Consider the following 16,757-nt stretch of genomic DNA (forward strand, 5'->3'; position numbering starts at 1 on the left):
TTTTGTTTAGCTATCCAACTCTGGCAAGAAAGTTCCACTTCTTGGCAGACTCCACATATCTGTACCTGGTAACATGCCTCTAATGTAATGTAAAGTAAAATAACTACAGTAGTATAGGGTTATAGTCAGTAGAAAAACATTATGCTCATTTATTTAAAACATTAGTATACATGATTTTCCCAGCTGAATGCTTTCTTTTGTGTCAAGACCAAAACAATAAGCAAAACCAAAATAAAATAAAACAAACATTAAAACCCCCCTTAGCCTGACCCTTTCTTGGTTTCTCTCTAGATGCCAGTGGCAGTTACAGCTGCAGACAAAGGTATGTTACCAGGCCCTTTGGAAGAGCTGAAAGTCACTGCTTTCTGGGGACTGCTCACAGGACAGTCTGTGATAGCTGCTCCACTTGGGGTCACCCACCAGGTTAGGGTGATTTTGTATATAGCTATTTTGAGTTTGTCTAGGTCAGGGAGATGTTCTTATCTTCAATATAGTTCTATGATCCTGTACATGTGATCTTGATACTTTCTGTTCTAGACAGAATGCCAAGGTCTATAGATGACAATGGACTGGGTACATTTTTAATGCCAATTTTTAATGTTTACGCCATTAAGCCAGGAGTTTGATTGACAAAGAGCAAAACCAACTAAAAAGAAATTGGAACCAGGCCTGGATTTAGGTAAAATTATGAAGAAGGCAGTTTGTTCTGGATAACCTTACAGATTTTTTGCCCAATATGGTGTCTCCTTTACTTCCTACTTTTATGGCCTGAAGCCTTTATTTCTTATCTCTTCAAAGTCTGTTTGCAAGAAAGGATATGATAAATTAATTTATGCTAAGATATGAATGGTTTAACAAGTGTTATCACTTTGAGAGAAATGGGTATTTAAAAAAAGATTTTCTATTTTATGTTTATTATCAGCGAGTCAATATAGAACACATGTAATGATCAGCTACATGTGGATACCAACAGTTTTTTCATTAAATACAGAGCACCAGTCTTTTCTGGTCAATTTTGATTTTCTCCAAACAAGAAAACCAAACATAATACAATTTCAGGAGATGGTAATACCATCAGCATGATCCATCCAAATTGCAAAAATGGCAATACTTAACTTAAAATCATGTAAGTTATTTGACCATTTCATAAAACTTCTTGTTGGCCTTCTGAAAACTTTTCAAGTATAAAAAGATCTCAAAATATGTGTGATAAAATTGAATTACAAAATCCACTTTGGAAAACTAGGGAGTTATTTTTCTGATTTTGGCTTTAAGATTTTTCAAAATCTGTTAAAAAAGAAATAAAGAGGAAAGTATGTTGAGAGAGGTGAAGAAAAAGAAGTTTCCAGTTGATAGACTTAACATGTCTGAAAATATTTCAGTAATGTAAAGGAAAAACTTCAAGAGCAAGAATATATTACAATTAAGAGCATTTCAGCAAGATTAAGAGATGGGCAGTTCTTGTATTAACTGCTCCCATAGGAGAGAGGTCTTCCTGAAGAATACCAGTTTATAGAATCCTCAGTAAGATAGAGCTGGCTATCTCCAGTGATTTATCTTTCACTAAAACAATACTTTTTCTAAAAGCTCATCCACTCCATCATTTAGATATCCAATTTTTAGGATGTGTTAAACACTGGCTACTCCATCTGCCATTCTTAAGTCTCCTTGGGAGTCTCTCAGCAGAGTTAAATTATTATTGTCCTTTAATTGATTGAAATATTCTGTGCTCTTCAAGGTATCATTATGTTTTTTTAAATATATAGGTTAATTCTCCTTTAAATTCTTTGAGAACACGTTTTCATCAAAATCCATGAATGAACACTACTTTGACATTTGGATGATAAACACCAGCTTGATGGATAACGTCCTTAAGTACATCACCATTATTGGTCGAAAATATGAACATAGGGATATGGTGTGGTTAGAGTTTCTCAGATAAATTCTTATATCCCTCCTTTAGCATAACATCAGTTTCTTCCACAATTCTTTTAAATTTAGCTTTTGATAAAGGTTATTCGACATGGAGACTCTGTGACTTAGCATACCGTTCTACCATAAAAGGGTACTTCTATGGTAAAAACAAGATCAACTTCGATAGCATTGTCTTTTTCCTTGAGTTGCAATAACATTTTTTGACATTCATTTGTAACCAGCTTACAGTTCTCAATAATATTATGACATGTTAGGCATCTTTCCCTTTGTAGGAAAATCTACTTACTGTCATGTAAAAGTCCATGATTATCTGGCTTGGCAGCTCCTCTTTTGACAACATCACAGATAATTTCTGGTACTCTTATAGGGTTCTTGAGGCAAACTGAACTTTTCTAAAATTCTGGCATGATTTTTACATGTACAGACTTTACACTGAGTAACCAATCTTCCTTAAGACACTCTTGAGTTCTGCCCTTAATTTTGTCCTAGAACAAAGGCATAGGGTGGCAAGCAATAATCATAGATGCAGGGCTTGGACACAGAGATCTCACTGATCTTGGTCTTCTGCCCCAGCTTTTTCTTCAAGGGGAATATACACTGGGTCAGCATCACCTCTTCCATCAGGATGCAAATACTGGCACCAGCTACTGTGTCCACTCTTGCCATGATCACTTAGTCCATAAATGGGACCCCCTTATGGTCTTCCTAACAAAGATGACATTTACGAGCTTTGGAAGTGTGGGGCTTGTGTACTAACTGTGAAGAACATGGAGCCCCCAGAAATTGGTATTTTAACAGAGGATAGAATTTTAAATCAGAGGAATAAATCTTTAATTTGAGGCTGACCTAATGAGGAATTAGGTGACAGAATGGGAGCAGAACAGTGTTTTAGATAAAAGGAAAATGGAAAGAGATGTGATCTGAGACATATAAGATTTTAGAATTTGAAGATAAGAATGGTGAATTTAGAGAATCAGCATCCTGGCCAACAGGGAACGGAGGGACTGAAGAGATTATAGTGCAGCCTGACACAGGGCCCAGCATCGTTGTAGGTCCTGGCATTGCTGTGTCCCTGCCATTGACCTTCAACTCCTCAACTCTAGCTTCTCCATCACCCTCTGCCTATGGAAAGTAGAAGGGGTTGTTATGAAATTATTAGGCACAACTACCAGGAACTTGAGGAGAAACAGCCAGGACCAGGGACAGGATAAGAAATGCACTTGTAAGATTTAAGAAGAATATGTAAATTCTGAAGAATATGGGATGCAAGGTCAAAGAACAGAATAAAGACCTCATGTGAGATCGATAAGAGGTACTCTGAGGCGTGTGTGTGTGTGTGTGTGTGTGTGTGTTTGTGCACACATGTGGTGACAGTGAACTTGATGATTTTGGTAATGGGATAAATTGGAGGCTTAGGGACCCATGGAGACTCATATCATTTTTCCGCTTGCCTAACTTAGACAAACTGATTTCAATGTGGCTTTAGGCTCCACTGGGCCAGATGGATGGCAGGAAAAACCAGAAAGAAAAAAGTAATTAAGCTTCAATTTTCTGCTCCATGGTCTGATCACCTGTGTCAGGATGAAAATGTGTCCCAGGATGTTATTAAGCGCATACATTTTGGATATTTAGAAGTTCAGATTTGGTATCTCCATTTCATAGATGGTTACAGTAAAATATGTATTACTGTTCTAGACTGTAGGAAATATGGAAGCTGAACTAGGATTAGATTCCAACATTCTTGAATCGCAGCCAAGACCTCTTCAAATTAATAAATAACAAAATAACAACAAAAGAATATATTAAAACATACACTAATAAATTTATTGTAAATGCAATGTACTCACAACCTTCTTGTGACATCCAAATATATATGAGCTATACAAAATGCGTGTATAAGCAAATATCCCATAGAATGTGTTCATAAATAGCAAGGGCCCTAGAAACACTGCTAGTGGGTTTATTTCACTAGAAATCCATCCATTATCATTCTTTTTTTCCCTCTGAACATTTCATAAATCTATTGAAATAAACATATTGGAAGAAAAAAATCCCATTACCAATGCCTGACACGAATCTTGCCAAATGCATCATCTAATATTGGATGTCATATTGCAGCCCAATCCAATGAGTAGAAACATGTTTCAAAAACAGTTTGGGACTGAGCAATCAATATTAACTTGTTGGATCCTAATGTGTTTTTGTGAATGATTATAAATAGAGCAACTCACTGTGGGGAATTTTTTCTCTAAGCTTATGGATGAAAAATGGCAAATGGTTAACAAGATCTTCTTGCATAAATAAAAATGTGGGTTTTCACTGCCAGGAAAAAGAACTGTTTGTTGGGTTTTAGAGTCCCTTCCTAGATTTCACAATTTCTAAGGCTATTTTTATGGTAAGAATGATAAAGAGATGTCTGAGGATAGATGAAGTTTTCAAGTGGGGAAGGACAGAAAATGTGAAGGATTATAATAGTTCATTTCATTATGAAATCTACTGAAAAGACCAAGAATATACTTGTGTAAATTAGGAAACACTTTCAAGCAAGACACTTTCAATTTTCTAGTTTCTGGGGCAAAAAGTACCTTGGGTGGCCTCTATGCTTCATATTGATGTGATGCACAGGATAAAAAGGATTTTATTCTGGGCACACATGCTATTGTAATAACAATTTAAATAAAACAAATAATAAAAAGCTCAACACTTTCAATTAAACAGATCATTTCTTTTCACTGTGTGTGTGTGTGTTTTCTTCCTTGCCCAAATGTACACATACCTTTTCAATCATTTGACAAATATTTGCTGAGCACCTACTGTTACCTGCCACTATTACAGATGTTAGAATACTACAGTGAACAACAGAAAAAGGTTTAGGTCCCTTTTCTTGTGTATCTTACATTCTAGTATAATTTCAATAGACAATCAAATAATTCAAATAAACAAAGGAAAACATCAGATGCTAATTAAAATATGGGATAATTTATATGCAATCATAGCATAAATTTAAGTTGGAGTTCAGCTTTTTCCTATAACATTGTCCAATAAATTTTTATCCCCATTGTTACATGATCTACCTTCCCTGTAACCAAGAAGTATTAATTCATTTATTGATTCAACAATATTTGTTGAGCACCAACTCAATACCATGCACTATCTCAGGCACTGTGGATACAGGTAAACAAACAAAAAAACACTCTCATGGAACTTTCTTGTATTATAGTATCAAGAATAAAGGGTGACAACTAGTGTAGGTAGAGTTTCAGCATAGTTTATTATAAACAACTCAATTTTATGTTAACATCAATTTTATGTTTAACATAGGATAAATGTTAATCTATTAAGTATGAACTTTCATCCCCAGTCTAATGCTTTTTATTATCAATTAATATCTGATTGGTAAAAAATTCCCAGCTTCTACCCTTTTCTATGTAGCTTAGTACATTTTGGCTATTGTTTTGTTTGGCTTCATAATATCCATTGAGTTATTATCTCATCCTACCCTCAACTCATACACACAGATTTTGGAATTATTATAAATAACACTATAAATATTTACTCCCCATCCCATCCCTTGTATGCCCATTCAAAAGCAAATGCTGTTCTGAATGTTGTCTATTACTCACTTACTTATATATATTTTAAATTTTTATCACTTATTATGCCTAAGCCATATAGTGTTTGGTTGTACTTGCTTTTAATCCTAGAGATTATCATACTAAGTGAAGTAAGCCAGCCAAACATCAGAGAAAGACAAACATCATATGACATAACTTATATGTGGAATCTAAAAAAATGATACTAGTGAACTTATTTACAAAACAGAAATAGACTTACAGATGTAGAAAATAAACTTATGGTTACCAAAGGGGAGGAGAGGGGAGGGATAAATTAAGTGTTTGGGATTAAAATATACACACTACTATATATAAAATAGATAACCAACAAGAACCTACTGAATAGCACAGGGAACTATACTCAATATCTCATAAAAATATGAATGTAAAAAAGAATATATATTTATATATACGTATAACTGAATCACTTTGCTGTACACCTGAAGCTAACACATTATAAATCAACTTTATTTCAATAAAAATTTTAAAAAACTTTAAAATTTAAAAAAATAAAATTTACTTTAAAATATCATTCCATATATTGTCACTTGGCATTTACTTTTTTGACTCAATACAGTGTTATTAAGATTCATTCATGCTGTCATACGTGGCTGCCATTCACTCATTTTTCATTGCTCCATAGTATTTTATATGACTATATTACAGTTTATTTATCCACCCTCCTAACTATGACCATTTAGATAATTTACAGTTTTTTTGTTATTATGAGTAGTGTTTTTCCCCCAACATTTGTGTACATATCTCCTGGACACATGTAATAATTTGTTTTTGGGGTGGTATTTATCTAGGAGTAGAAGTGTTGAATTGTCTGCTATGAAACTCTTCAGCTATAAAACATAATGCCTAAGTGGTGGAAAGAGATGGTACCAATTAATACCCTCACCAGCAACATATAACAAATTATATTGATCTACATCCTATATAACACTTGGCAATTCCAGACTTGTTAACTTTCGCAAGTTGATTATGTGTTAAATGACTTCCTGAATTTAGTCTTCACTGGCATGTCCTGATTGTTAGATAGGCTGAGAATCTCTAGATGTTTTCTAGCTACTTGTGTTTCATCTTTTGTGATGTGCCTATTTGTTCATTTCCTACTGCTTTTTGTCTTTTTAAAACTTGGTTTGTAGGCATTCTTTATATATTCTTGATATAAAGTTTTGATCCTTTGCTAACTATATATTCTTGATCCTTTTTCAAATACGTGTGGCAAATATCTTCTCCCAGATTATAGTTTGCCTTTTTTTAAACTGTCTTTAAGGAGTCTTTTGATGAAAAAAATTTTCTTAATATTATTGTATTCTAATTTTTCAATTGTTTTTATGGTTAGTGCCTTAGGTCTCTTCTTTAAGCCCTTTCTTACCCCAAAGCCAGGAAGAAGTTCACCCTAATTTTATTACATGTTTTAATATTTAGCTTTTTGACACAAATATCTTAAACTACATGGAGTTTATTTTTGTGTACTGTGCATGGTGGGAGTGCATTTTAACATGTTTTTATTATAAAAAATCAATGTTCCTGGGCCCACTTGCTGAACAGTCTCTTCTTTTTACAGTACTCTGCATGCCACCTTTGACATACATCTAGGTTACACTGCCTTATGGATCTCTTTGTGTGCTCTCTCTTCTGATACTGCTTTTTCATTCCTGTATTTGGGTACTGAGTTCACGGGTGTCTATTATATTATCAACGTATTTGTTGAGAGAAATGTGTTACATTAAATTATAGAGCGCCATGCCCAGACTAAGAATGAAACTGTGTCATGAATTAAAGATTGTGATTAATCTAAATCTGTGAATCTGAGGTCCATAAAAGAGATAAAGTAAATAAATTATGCTCAAAGAGCGATATTACACAGGTTCCTTTTCTCTCTTTGATTTATTTCCTAAGGACAAGTTCCCAGCAGTGAGATGACTGACTGAGCCAGTGGGTATAAAAGACTTTTAGAGGTTTTCAATGTACAACTTAAATGCTTTTTAAAAGGGACATACACATTTACTCTGTGGCAAAGGGCCCGGGAGTTAAATTCAGAAGTCCTGCACCTGTGGCATCCAGGTTTCTCTTCGCTTTAGCCACATCCTTTGCTGCTTCCCACCATGCTGATCTTTGTCTTGTACCACTAAGAGGCAGTATATTTCCTTTTCAAATACTGTCAATACCTGCTAAAGCAGCATCAGCAGACCCTGCTGCTACTTGGTCAGATGACAAGTAACAAACCATTTCTGTGCCTCACACTGGGCTCTCTCTTTTCCTTTTTTTTTTTTTTTTAGTGATGTGCATATTCTAGCTAGTTCCCTCTTTCCCCAGATCTACTGATAGTATGCTTTTTTATCTCAACTTTACTCAGATGTTGCCTTCCTCAGTAAGGCCTTTCAAGACCACGCTATTTAGAAGGGCAGTGGCCCCTCACCCTTGATTCTCACTGTCTCCCTTCTCTGCTTTATTTTTTCTGTATCACTTATCACTGTTTGTCTGTCTCTCTTCCACCAGATTTTGGAACGTAGGTCTGTTTTGTTTACAGATATATCCCTAGCAACTACAACAATGCTTTAAACATTGTCAATGCCTTGCAAATATTTGTTAATATGATTTTAAACAAAGCACACAGTAGCTGTTCAATATATGTGTTGGGTAAATGAATGAGGCCCAGAGTACTCCAAGGGACTCACAGTTACACTTACAGTATTTGGCATCTTTCCCACTGGAGGTCCAGGAGTAGTTGAAGCCTCGGGTAGTCAGGTCGTAACTGCTGGCTGAAAGACAAAATTTTCAGAATTCCACTTTCTTATAAGGCTGTAATTTAATTTTACTTTGATGTGCTGAATTTTTAAACGATATGACTTTGGGGAAATCTGAAATTGAAAATATGCTTTGCTACACAGGAACACTAGCTGGCATAATAAGCAAAAGTCTGTAGTTTATGTTTAATGCCAACTTGTCACTGATTTTCTTTCTTTTTCTGTTCTTGTCACCAACTCAGATCACTGGGAGTATTGTAAAGATTACTTTAATATTACCTTAAAAATCCCAGGACAAATGAAAAATACAATATAATAACAAATCACCAACCCATATTTTTAAGATTACAGTGATTGGCATATCAATATAGAGTCACCAGATAATAACTTGCCACAGAGTAACTCAAAACCAAAATATCAACATCAAATGAAAAAATATAGCATTTTGCCCAAACCTCAATATTATCATAGCAGTAGTGTTGTGTTGTCTCTTTTGAGTCACATGAGGAAAGCCTTGCTATACTCACTTTGAGCACTTGGAGGGGTGACGTTTGGAGTCGATGTAGTCACATCTACAAGGGCTGTTGAAGATGGAGCTGGATAACCTACTTTGCAAAAAAATTCCCAAATTGTCATAGGTATTTACTTTCACATGTTTAAATATGCCACTATGCTTAACAAGGGTGGCACGTAGAGCATGGAGTGTTAGAGTTGGAAAGAATCTTAGTGAATACATACTCTAATGGCTTCATTTTATAAATTATGAAACTGAGTTCAAAAGTTCTATGCTTGTGGTTACACACCCAACATTCATTCACACTTTCAAAATATATTGTTTTAGTGCTACTGTGTGCAAGACTATTCGACATTCAATAAACAATGAAGACAAGGTCCGCACCCTCATGGAACTTATCTTGTAGTGAATCTTCACAATTGTATATAATATTTTCCAATACTAAATATGGTTTCATATTTACTTCAATTCTTAGCTTTCAAAATCATCTCCATCTTTATAAGCCACCATATTTCCCATTCTCCTCCTCCCTCCCTTCTCCCCAAAATGAAAGACTAATTCATATTCATTTGAAAATACCTCTGGATATAAAGCAAGGTAGATTGAAGAAGAAAAATACCCTACCACATCACAGTGAAACATGTTTATGTCTCTAGGGAAGACAAATCTTTAATAGATTTTTTATTTATATTTATTTCTCCTTTGTTCCAAAACATGTTCATGATGGCTTACATAAATATGCAAGTGCAAGAAGATAAAAGAAGTGGATAGAAAGAGAAAAAAAGGGCAAGGAAAAATAAAGTTAGAAAAAGAATGTTGAGTTTTGTTGAAACCTGACTGGGGATATTACATAAAAGGCATTTCTTGATGTAGTGTTCTCTTAGTAGATATGGACTGCACATTTAGTCAGAACTTTCTAGCAACAATGCTAAGAAATAAAAAGTATATGTTATGACATTGGACTTCCCTGGCGGCGCAGTGGTTTAGAATCTGCCTGCCAATGAAGGGGACACGGGTTCGATCCCTGGTTCGGGAAGATCCCACATGCCGCGGAGCAACTAAGCCCGTGTGCCACAACTACTGAACCTGTGCTCTAGAGCCCATGAGCCACAACTACTGAGCCCACGCACTGCAACTACTGAAGCCTGCACGCCTAGAGGCCGTGCTCTGCAAAAAGAGAAGCCTCCGCAATGAGAAGCCCGCGTGCCGCAACGAAGAGTAGCCCTTGCTCGCCACAACTAGAAAAAACCCGCACACAGAAACAAAGACCCAACGCAGCCAAAAATAAATAAAATTTTAAAAAAATAAAATATCTATAAATATATATATATAAAAGTGTATGTTATGCCATTGATGAACATTATAAGATAGTCAATTTTTAAGAGAAACACAGCTATTCTTTTTATTGTGATTAAAAAAATTTTCTCCCGTCTTTATAAAAAAGATACTGCAAAATGTGTACAATATTCTCAACAATATCCTTACAGTATGGCAGCCAATATGCTCATTCACCCTCAAGCTTTAGTTAGTAGTGAATAGCCTGGCAACTTCCCAGGTACCTCAATTCTGGGAAAGGGCATGCCTTAAATAGAAAACATGGGTAATCAAATCTCTGAAAGAGGTATATATAAGATAAATAAATAAATGGCATTGTGGTTCATAAGAAGCTCACATAAGAGATGACCAACAACAATCGTTTTGCAATGCAGCCTACCAATGAACACCAAAGACATACTACACACCAGCTCCATGAATACAGTTAGATACGGGGAGATGTGTTATAGGCTGCCTCACGTGATGCTGTATGAGGAATGAAAATGGGCAGCCAGCAGCAGGATGGGCAGAAAAAAGTATTTTAAAGACAGGATATGCACAGCTTCATTTATCCAACGAATACTTATCGAGTTCCCACTATGTACCAGTGTTGGAGACAAAGTGCAGAGAATGAGAGTTTTTGCCCCTGCCCTTATGGAGTATACAATTTAGTGAGAATAAAGGTCAATATGGCAGATTACTGGTCGACCACCAAACCCAGTCCTCTTCTTTCTGGCACAGAGAAACTACACTTCCTAGCGTCCTGTGCAGTTAGGTGTGGTGGCCATGTACCAAGTTCCAGGCAATGGACTGTGAGTGGGAGTGACGGTTGTCACCTCAAGGCTTGTCCTACAAAATATCCCACATATGATCCCCCATGATCTTTCCTCATGTACCATCCAGGTATTATGACATAGAGTGACTTGGAAGTCACAACTTAAATGTGATAGAGCTGCCACAGCATGGGTTACAGGACAGAGCACTCAGTTACCTGCTTGGCCTTTTATTGGTTCTTTCTGTTAGGATAAATACATTTGTATTATATCAAGTATAAATGAACAAAATGAAATGTTGGAATTGTTGTTACTGTAGTTTGTTTTCTTTCCCTCACAAGTAGTATAAAGAGAATTGCAGTAGAAGATAAGTACTATGGTAGAGAAAATGCACTGTGCTGTGGGATTCCAGAGGAGGAACACATAACCAAGACATGTGAGCTCAGCGAAGGCTTTCTGGAGGAAGTGACATATCAACTAGGCTTGAAGGGTGACAGGAATTAGCCAGACAAGTTGGAGAAAGAGGGCAAGCAAGGAGCAGAATATCCCAAGCAGTGTGGACAGAAAAGGTGGGAGAGAACTGAAGCCCGATCAGAATGTTGAAGGCACTCTGTGAGAAGAAAAGGGATGAGGATGAAAAGTAAGAAGAAGCTACATCCTTAAGATTCCACGGAGGAATAATACCAAACTAGACCTTAACAGATGCTCTGACCCCAGGGTAAATGAAGGGTGGCCTGGACTATAGCGTGAAGGCTGTGGGGAAGAAGAGAAGTGGACAGGTTTCAAGTGTGGGCTCTACAGGCTTGGTAAATGGCTGAATGTAGGAAATTAGGAAGAGAGAGAAGTCAAAATAACTTCCAGTTTTCCAGCTTGGGCAGATTTTTGGATCAAGGCATCATTATCTGAGAAAATAAACAGAAAAAATAGCTTTGGAAGGGCAAGAGGCACGAAGATGAAATAAATTTGGGACAGATTGATTCTGAGTGCATATGAGACATTCAATTCCAGAGGGTTGAGCATGTGAGTCTGAATCTTAGGAGTAAAATTAGGCTGCAAATGAGTATTTGTGAGACATCAGCATGTAGACAGTAATTGGAGTAACTGAGAGTGCCAAAGAAGGTGGGTCCTGGAAGAAGAGAAGAGGGCCTAGCATGGAACAATGAGGACCACTTCCATGTAAGGTACTGGCAGGAAAAATGGAGATTGAAAGGAGGACCCCAGGGAGGCAGGAGGAAAGCCAGGGGCTATGGCTTAGAGAAGCCAAGGTGACGGAGGGTTTCCAGACGCAGGGCCAGTCAGTCCAATTCCGCAAATATTTGTGAGTGAGCGTTGTGTGCCAGACGCTGGGTCAGTGCAGTCAAATGCTGCCAAGAAGACAGATTGCCTTCTAGCTCTTAACTGCTAGGAAGCCATTGCATTAGACTTGCATACAAAGCCTAAAAGACAGATTTGCAAACCACCTGGAGATGTGCAAAAGCAGTGTAGCTTAGCTATTAAAAGCATGAATTCCAGAGCCAGATACCGTGAGCTGAAGCCTCGCTTAGTTCTAAGTTAAATGTATGATCTTGGTAAAGTCTACTGACCTGTCTCTCTTTCTTGTATTCCTCACGTCTAAAATAACAGTACTTTTCTATAGGGTGACAGTGATGATTGAGAAATCATCATTCGTATGAATTCTCATAGAAGAATGCCTGGCATGAGGTAAACACTAAAAAGTAATCTTAGAAGCTATACAACAGGTCATCTGCAGTTTAGTTCAGGTGCTGAAGACACAAGCATATCATAGCAATAGACGAATCTCCTGATGAGTTCTACCATTGCCCCCCTTTCCTTGGTCTTTCTACAAGGACTCTGATTCCAGGTAACCAATCCCTCCTCCCCAGGCTGGCCCAAGTCAAGAACTACATTCCAAAAGGCTGCACCAGAAAAGGGCTGTCTGGGGTGAAGAGAACGGCAGCATGCTGGGCATTAGCTCTCTGATGGCGTAGTGATGCCTGCTGGCAGAGTCACCTGCAGCTCTCCTCTTCCACCTCACTGAGCCCCCGTGGCTCAGATTCTCGTGCAGTCACTGTAACTTCCAGCTCACTGCCTCCTACTGCTCATCAAGACAAATGGCAGGAAAAATGCACCAAAAGACTGGCGGCAGGAGACACGAAGTAGCTGCAGGGCAAGCTCAGATTGTCTCAAACTGAGTATTGGGATCACATTCCTGGACACCCCAGAACTGCTCTGAGGGAATTGAGCCCTGGCGTTCTCCCACTGGCCCACCCTGGCCGGCAGTCGAATAGCAAGGAGGTCAGCCGCTGTTCACTCTCTGTGAGCATTTGGCTGGCTGTGCTCCACCACGCCCTCTAGAGGAAGGCCCAGGAAGTCTCTGCATCAAGAGCAGCTATGCTTCTCCTCTGCAACTGGCTCATTACGATTTTATGAACCTATGGATCACAAAGTGAATTTGAATTTCTTTCTCTCATCGAGATGGCTTTATCTTTGTCCCTCTTTGCAGTAATTTCTTCAGTTATCTGTTTTTAAAATTTTGTAAGTTTACCTTGTAACCGTACAAGACAAAGTAAAAAATGCGTAGAAGAAAACTAGCCATAAGTAATCATTGGATACTGTGGGATACTGAGAGATATGATGTGCTTCTCCTAATTAATACAGGAAGAAAAGGTGAAAGAGGAAGTGAGGAGGGGAAGGGAAAAAGAAGAAAGACTATCCACGTTTTAAACAATTCTCAGAAGGATAAAAGAAAGAATGATCCCTTTACTCTGGAACTCTGTTCCTTGTATAGGAGAAAGTGTGGCTTTCATTGTCAGTCATAGTCTCATCTCTTATCTCCCTTCCCATGGGCCAGCATCATTCATTCTTCCTCCCTCCCCCACTCTCTTCCTCTCACTGGGAGAACTGACCTTCACAGTATTCACCAAGTGACTTAGTAAGTGAAAGCAGAAAGGAATGGTTTTACAGTGGTGATACATCATAACAATGGTGATGATGATGATGAAGAAAAAGAACAAGGAAGCAAAAATCAAGAACTTTGTATTTATTTGTGAGCTACCACCATCACCTAGAAATCTCAGTCTAATATGCAACTGCCAGCCACCTTTGAAAGTACTTTTTACTTAGAAGGAACAGACATTTTCTGATTGCCCACACTGGGTGCTAGCACTGATTAGTAACATATGATTCGATTCTGGCAGGATTCACTGGAATCCTGATGACGTATGATAACTGGGAATTTTATTTGTATTAAAAGGACTGATTAAATGTTCTCTTCTAGAGGTCAGAAAATAATGTGACATAAATCCTTACTTACTGCAGATTTACTGCAGGGGAAGAATTCATTCGTTTGATTCCATCTAGAGAGTGTTGTTCCTGGACCATGGGAAGAGGAACACTGCCTCGGGCATGCATGCTGCCTTGATCTTTGCCTCACTGTGTCTCTTGCCTGGTTTAGATAACAGCCCTACGCTTCCTCTCACAGGCAGGCCTGTGGAGTTTGTTGAGGGCTGAATCAGTGCCATAGCTTCTGGGAACAAAAGGATCAATGACAGCTATCACTATCTTGAGGGAGCCCAAGGTCATTTCAGTCTTATTCGTCTCCAGCTGAATTTTGTTTTGGTCTTGGCCTAAGGGTCTGTGCCAAGTTGCATAGGTTATTGAAAGAATGATCCCTTTAATCTGGGATTTTGTCCATCATGCAGAAGTCAGAGCTGAAGCCAGCTAGAGATAGCTTTACACCGATGGTTCAAGGTTAAGGCCTCTTGGCATTACATGACACAACCTCTAACAATCTCAACATTGTTATCTTTTGCTACTCCCTGCTTACATTCTTTCATTTATTCACCAAGCATTTGGGAGCCTCTATCTTCCAGGCATTGTACTTGGCACTGGGGATACAATGATTAGCTTCCCTGGAGTTTAAGTTCATGGAGGATATGGACATTAACCAGAGAATCACATAAACCAATCCAAACAGGAGAACATTTGAAGGAGAGAAGGCCTAGTCAGAGTCCCAGGAAGGCTTCCCTGAGGAATGTAGAGGGAGAACGGAGGCAGGGGAGGGGCTGTGGGAGCTTTAAGGTAGAGGACACAGCAAGTGCAAAGGCCCTGGGGTGGTCTACACACTGTGGTTTAGTATTAGCAATGTGTGGTACTTGTCTATTCCAGGGCTGGGCCTTTACAAGCCCTCAGAAGTGTTTGTTCTGTGTGTTGAACTGAACAGAGTGTTGCAACAGTGCACATCCATGGCCTCAGCAGCAGCAGAACAGTGATCAAACTGTGGCACACTCGGGGCTTCCCTGGTGGCGCAGTGGTTGAGAATCTGCCTGCCAATGCAGGGGACACGGGTTCGAGCCCTGGTCTGGGAAGATCCCACAAGCCGCGGAGCCACTAGGCCCATGAGCCACAACTACTGAGCCTGCACGTCTGGAGCCTGTGCTCCGCAACAAGAGAGGCCGCGATAGTGAGAGGCCCGCATACCGCGATGAAGAGTGGCCCCCGCTTGCCACAACTAGAGAAAGCCCTCGCACAGAAACGAAGACCCAACACAGCCATAAATAAAATAAATAAGTACAATTTGAAAAAAGAAAATGCTCCCTATTTCACTTACAAAATTAATTAAAAACAAAAAAACAAAAAAAACTGTGGCACGCTGGTGGCAGCCAATGCTGCTTGTTTCTCTGAGCTGTTTTCTTTTGTTTTACTTCTGTTTCTGAAAGCAATCCCGTCCTAGAGCCTGACCTAGAGATTCTGTAACTATAAGAGGACATATGTATCTGCCAATCTCTTGACATCAAGTACAGCATTTTAAAAGACTTGCCTTCATATTCCTTTCAGTCAAGTCTTTAAAAGATTTGTATTACATATTTCAGCATGCGAATAAGCCATACTTGCTTTTTGTCTTTTCTGTTTTAAGGTTATGTTTACACTCACAATATGGCAAAACCTCTTCAGCATTCAATAGTTGGTTTTATATTATGAAATACTATGTAGGCAAGTAATATGCCAAACCCAGTGACAGACAGTTGTTTGCTTCGTTTGCTGGTTGTTTATTTCTTCTTTAGTTTGAATGTTTATTGTTATTTAACCTTGTACATGTCCAGAGGTACAAAATAATGATCCTTGGTTTCCAGGAAAGAAGAAGGGGTTTAGAGGAAAACACTGCTTAGTACAAAATGGCTTGCTATATTAATTCATAAACTGCCATGAGGTTAGATGAGATTTGAAACCTTTTGAAGCCCATTTCTATTAAAACTTAAAATGCTTTTTCACTAACGTTAAAAATTACCCCTTTATGTTATCACTAGAAATTCAATGAAGTCAGAAGACAGCTCCAATCAACTTAGAAGACAGTTCTGAGTTGGATGGAGGAGACAGAGACATATTCTATAAGAGCTAATTCTGCTTGGCTCCTTGTGACATTAGGAAGCAAAACCCAATCTCTTAACCTGGACACTTGCCATCTTCCCAGTGACCATCCCTCTCACTGCCGGAGAGGGAAAGGCAGGGAAATGCTAGAGGCCCCATGTGGATTAATTTGGGGAAAATATTGAAATATTTTCCAAACAAGTTAATTATTTAACATCGACTACTATGTGCCAAATAAAAAAGACAGGTGAGCAGTTGTGATGTAAGTGGAGAATAAAGGATAAAATGGTAATGACAACAAAAAAAAAGAAATATTGATTTGGTCATTGCTTCCTCCTTCAAGGAATTAAAAAATACAAGTAAAAGTACTGATTTATTTCAAGGTTAATTTTGCTCACTGGACTCTTCTTTTGATCCCGGCCTACTTCTTGGACTGGACTGTGTGAGCCTTAGCTTTAGAGTTGCTCTTTATGCATTTTTA

At 38.2% G+C, this 16,757-nt stretch overlaps 1 protein-coding gene and 1 pseudogene across 1 annotated transcript in view; both read right to left on the reverse strand.

The window, feature by feature from the left end:
* Nucleotides 1–16,757, reverse strand: part of CD96 (CD96 molecule) — an 87,240-nt gene that overhangs the window by 8,097 nt on the left and 62,386 nt on the right. The window contains 2 exon segments of the mRNA XM_057545716.1: nucleotides 8,252–8,323; nucleotides 8,845–8,913. Of these exon segments, the coding sequence (XP_057401699.1) occupies nucleotides 8,252–8,323; nucleotides 8,845–8,913 (141 nt within the window).
* On the reverse strand, nucleotides 1,511–2,616 carry LOC103020234 (cytosolic 5'-nucleotidase 3A-like; annotated as a pseudogene).

The sequence above is a fragment of the Balaenoptera acutorostrata genome, chromosome 4, assembly GCF_949987535.1.
Source record: "Balaenoptera acutorostrata chromosome 4, mBalAcu1.1, whole genome shotgun sequence".
NCBI classification, from domain to species: domain Eukaryota; kingdom Metazoa; phylum Chordata; class Mammalia; order Artiodactyla; family Balaenopteridae; genus Balaenoptera; species Balaenoptera acutorostrata.